Source organism: Bombina bombina, chromosome 6 (genome assembly GCF_027579735.1).
Source record: "Bombina bombina isolate aBomBom1 chromosome 6, aBomBom1.pri, whole genome shotgun sequence".
Taxonomy (NCBI): Eukaryota; Metazoa; Chordata; class Amphibia; order Anura; family Bombinatoridae; genus Bombina; species Bombina bombina.
In genome coordinates this window covers 735,470,671-735,475,205 of record NC_069504.1, presented here as the reverse complement: position 1 = coordinate 735,475,205, position 4,535 = coordinate 735,470,671, and the positions used below count along the sequence as shown (strand labels likewise).

Below are 4,535 nucleotides of genomic sequence, written 5' to 3'. Positions count from 1 at the left end.
TGAGTCAGTATGGTGTCCTTCCGGTGCGTTTGAAACCGGAAGTGACGCAATTTCCTGTGGATGTCCTGTACGGATGAAAATGGTCACACACCGCGAATATATTACAGGGAGTGCAGAATTATTAGGCAAATTAGTATTTTGACCACATCATCCTCTTTATGCATGTTGTCTTACTCCAAGCTGTATAGGCTCGAAAGCCTACTACCAATTAAGCATATTAGGTGGTGTGCATCTCTGTAATGAGAAGGGGTGTGGTCTAATGACATCAACACCCTATATCAGGTGTGCATAATTATTAGGCAACTTCCTTTCCTTTGGCAAAATGGGTCAAAAGAAGGACTTGACAGGCTCAGAAAAGTCAAAAATAGTGAGATATCTTGCAGAGGGATGCAGCACTCTTAAAATTGCAAAGCTTCTGAAGCGTGATCATCGAACAATCAAGCGTTTCATTCAAAATAGTCAACAGGGTCGCAAGAAGCGTGTGGAAAAACCAAGGCGCAAAATAACTGCCCATGAACTGAGAAAAGTCAAGCGTGCAGCTGCCAAGATGCCACTTGCCACCAGTTTGGCCATATTTCAGAGCTGCAACATCACTGGAGTGCCCAAAAGCACAAGGTGTGCAATACTCAGAGACATGGCCAAGGTAAGAAAGGCTGAAAGACGACCACTACTGAACAAGACACACAAACTGAAACGTCAAGACTGGGCCAAGAAATATCTCAAGACTGATTTTTCTAAGGTTTTATGGACTGACGTTGGCTGGATGGTAAAGGGCAGAGAGCTCCAGTCCGACTCAGACGCCAGCAAGGTGGAGGTGGAGTACTGGTTTGGGCTGGTATCATCAAAGATGAGCTTGTGGGGCCTTTTCGGGTTGAGGATGGAGTCAAGCTCAACTCCCAGTCCTACTGCCAGTTTCTGGAAGACACCTTCTTCAAGCAGTGGTACAGGAAGAAGTCTGCATCCTTCAAGAAAAACATGATTTTCATGCAGGGCAATGCTCCATCACACGCGTCCAAGTACTCCACAGCGTGGCTGGCAAGAAAGGGTATAAAAGAAGAAAATCTAATGACATGGCCTCCTTGTTCACCTGATCTGAACCCCATTGAGAACCTGTGGTCCATCATAAAATGTGAGATTTACAAGGAGGGAAAACAGTACACCTCTCTGAACAGTGTCTGGGAGGCTGTGGTTGCTGCTGCACACAATGTGGATGGTGAACAGATCAAAACACTGGCAGAATCCATGGATGGCAGGCTTTTGAGTGTCCTTGCAAAGAAAGGTGGCTATATTGGTCACTGATTTGTTTTTGTTTTGTTTTTGAATGTCAGAAATGTATATTTGTGAATGTTGAGATGTTATATTGGTTTCACTGGTAAAAATAAATAATTGAAATGGGTATTTATTTGTTTTTTGTTAAGTTGCCTAATAATTATGCACAGTAATAGTCACCTGCACACACAGATATCCCCCTAAAATAGCTATAACTAAAAACAAACTAAAATCTACTTCCAAAACTATTCAGCTTTGAGGCCTTGTAATTGTGACCGTGAATAAAAGGGGTTTACTGGGAAACCGGCTGGATTTGTACGCAAATAATCAGCTCGGTGCTTTTTACCTGCAGTCATGAAGCTAGTGAGATTTTTGATGAAACTGAGCCATGAGACAGTGACGATAGAACTGAAAAATGGGACTCAGGTTCACGGCACTATCACAGGTGTTGACGTCAGTATGAATACACACTTGAAAGCTGTAAAAATGACTGTGAAAAACAGAGAGCCTGTGCAGTTGGAGACTTTAAGTATAAGAGGAAATAATATCCGTTACTTTATACTACCAGATAGCTTGCCCCTTGACACCCTACTTGTTGATGTTGAACCAAAAGTTAAATCTAAGAAAAGAGAAGCTGTTGCTGGAAGAGGCAGGGGAAGGGGCCGTGGAAGAGGACGAGGAAGAGGACGGGGGAGAGGAGGTCCAAGACAATAACTTACTACTGCTTATTTTCACCATGAACCGGGAATATCTTTTTGTACAGATTTTTGCTAATTTTTAATAAAAACCAGAATGGGTGTGCCTGTTTTTTTTTCTTTGAAATTGTACAAGTGCGTTTTTTGTTTTTGTTTAAAGTAAACAGTTTTGTTAGTAGATAACATGTACATTTCAAGTTCACATTTGAAATCAGTTGTATGACATGGTGGGCCCCACATTGCAAAAAATGAAACTTTTCTGATACAAGTGAAAAGGTAAATCGTTCTGGGCACAATTACCTTATGTTTGCAGAATACATTTTGTTGATCAGTCACTTTTATCTAGTAGAACTTGTTTTTTTTTTTTTTGTTTTTTTTTTTGTTCTTTCAAAAACTTAGGCAATTTGTTTTTGATAAAATGAGTCTTTCCAGGGATTATTAAAACGGCATGATATAAGAATCTGGTAGGTGTTTGCAAGACCGATAATTAATTGGGGATTATCTGGGTCTTATAATACTGATTTGTAAAACATATACAGTGCATAACATGACAAACTGTTTTATTTGCATTGTGTGAAAATTGTATTTGAGACAGAACATCCTACAGTTACAGGTTAAAACTGATGTATATTCCATTAAAATATCTTCAAATTTGTAGATAAAAATAAAAAATAAAAAAATATTCAGCTTTGATATTAATGAGTTTTTTGGGTTCATTGAGAACATGGTTGTTGTTGTTCAATAATAAAATTAATCCTCAAAAATACAACTTGCCTAATAATTCTGCACTCCCTGTATATGATATGAAGATTGAATGGCCATGATTAAATTAGACATATATACAGAGAGATAGTTCTAAAGATATTTGGAGTGTATTGATAAGGTGTTTTGGGTGGGCGATTAAGCCCCAAGTTTTATTTTACATGTTACCCGTAAGTCCTCGTAGTTACTGATGAGCCCCATGGGCCATATTGTTAGTAGTTTTTGTAAACTTCCAGGGTCACAATGTTAAGTATATACCAGAAATTATGTATGTTTGCCCCTTTTTTTCACAGGAAGGGGGAGGTACCACTTTATGTTATTATTGTTCTGAAGAAGGTGAGATAATTCCCCGAAACGTCAATAAATTTGACTGTTGTATTTGATGAAAACCCTGGTTTACTTCTGTTTTTTTTAAATGAGATATATATATATATATATATACCGTATATATATATATATATATATATATATATAGTATCTCACAAAAGTGAGTACACCCCTCATATTTTTGTAAATATTTTATTGTATCTTTTCATGTGACAACACTAAAGAAATGACACTTTGCTACATTTTGGACATTTCCACTTAGGGGTGTACTCACTTTTGTTGCCAACGGTTTAGACATTAATGGCTGTGTGTTGAGTTATTTTGAGGGGACAGCAAATTTACACTGTTATACAGGCTATACACGCACTACTTTACATTGTAGCAAAGTGTCATTTCTTCAGTGTTGTCACATGAAAATATATAATAAAATATTTACAAAAATGTGAGGGGTGTACTCACTTTTGTGAGATACTGTATATATAATATATAAATGTGTGTGTATGCATATAATATATATATATATATATATATATATATATATATATATATATATATACTCAGAAAACAAAAATCTGGCAACCTTACTCACATTCCTCTTGCATCTAAAGCCACAACCCCCTTCACTTGTGCACTCTGGAACTCTCGCTCTGTTTGCAACAAGCTCACTTCTATACATAACCTCTTTATCTCCCGCTCCCCCAACCTTCTGGCTCTAACAGAAACCTGTCTCTCTCCCCTAGACACAGCATCCACTGCTGCTCTGTCACATGGGGGTCTCCACTTCAGCCATACTCCTAGGTCTGGTAATAGATAAGAAGGTGGTGTAGGTATTTATTTTATTTTTAAATTCTTTTATTGCGGTTGTGCGGAATAATACAAATTATGTGAAATAACATAAGACAAACTAAAAATAATTCACAATATAGATAATACAATAGAGAAGACTGGAACCTCTTTCACTTTTTAACACGGCCTAAAGAAAGCTTGACATTGAAGGCAACTCTTGTGCCTCACAAAACGGCAACAGACTCTGAGGGAGGAGATTGATTTGATTGGACGGTTATATTTAGACCTATAAGCGTAGATTAGGGTGATAGTTAACATACGAAGTGATAACCACAATGAAGGTACTATTCCTAAATGGAAATAACATGATGAAACAGACAATCAGAGACTCTTCTGGAAAGTTATGTTAATCAGCCCTGCTGAATAGAATGTAGTAGTTAGAGTCACCACTGTGGTAATATGTAAAAGTGAATGCTAGGGGAGTATTTATGGTGCGGCATGGGCAAGATAAGCCGCATAGTTAAACCTCCTAAATTAGGAGGTATATTGTGGGAGGGGGAAGGTGGTAGGTTGAATACTATGATTAAAATATATAGCGTAGGAAACTTTTGAAATGTAGGGTATCAACTATAGATAGATAAGACAACCCTCAAGGGTTTATGCTATGTGTTGGCAACTAAAATTCCAATGGTTACC

At 37.7% G+C, this 4,535-nt stretch overlaps 1 protein-coding gene across 1 annotated transcript; it reads left to right on the top strand.

The window, feature by feature from the left end:
• The first annotated feature begins 1,529 nt into the window (after positions 1 to 1,529).
• Positions 1,530 to 2,068, top strand: LOC128662244 (small nuclear ribonucleoprotein Sm D1-like). The gene has a single exon (XM_053716067.1). The coding sequence runs from the start codon at positions 1,624 to 1,626 to the stop codon at positions 1,981 to 1,983; it is 360 nt and encodes a 119-aa protein (XP_053572042.1). The 5' UTR covers positions 1,530 to 1,623; the 3' UTR covers positions 1,984 to 2,068.
• Positions 2,069 to 4,535: the final 2,467 nt, after the last annotated feature.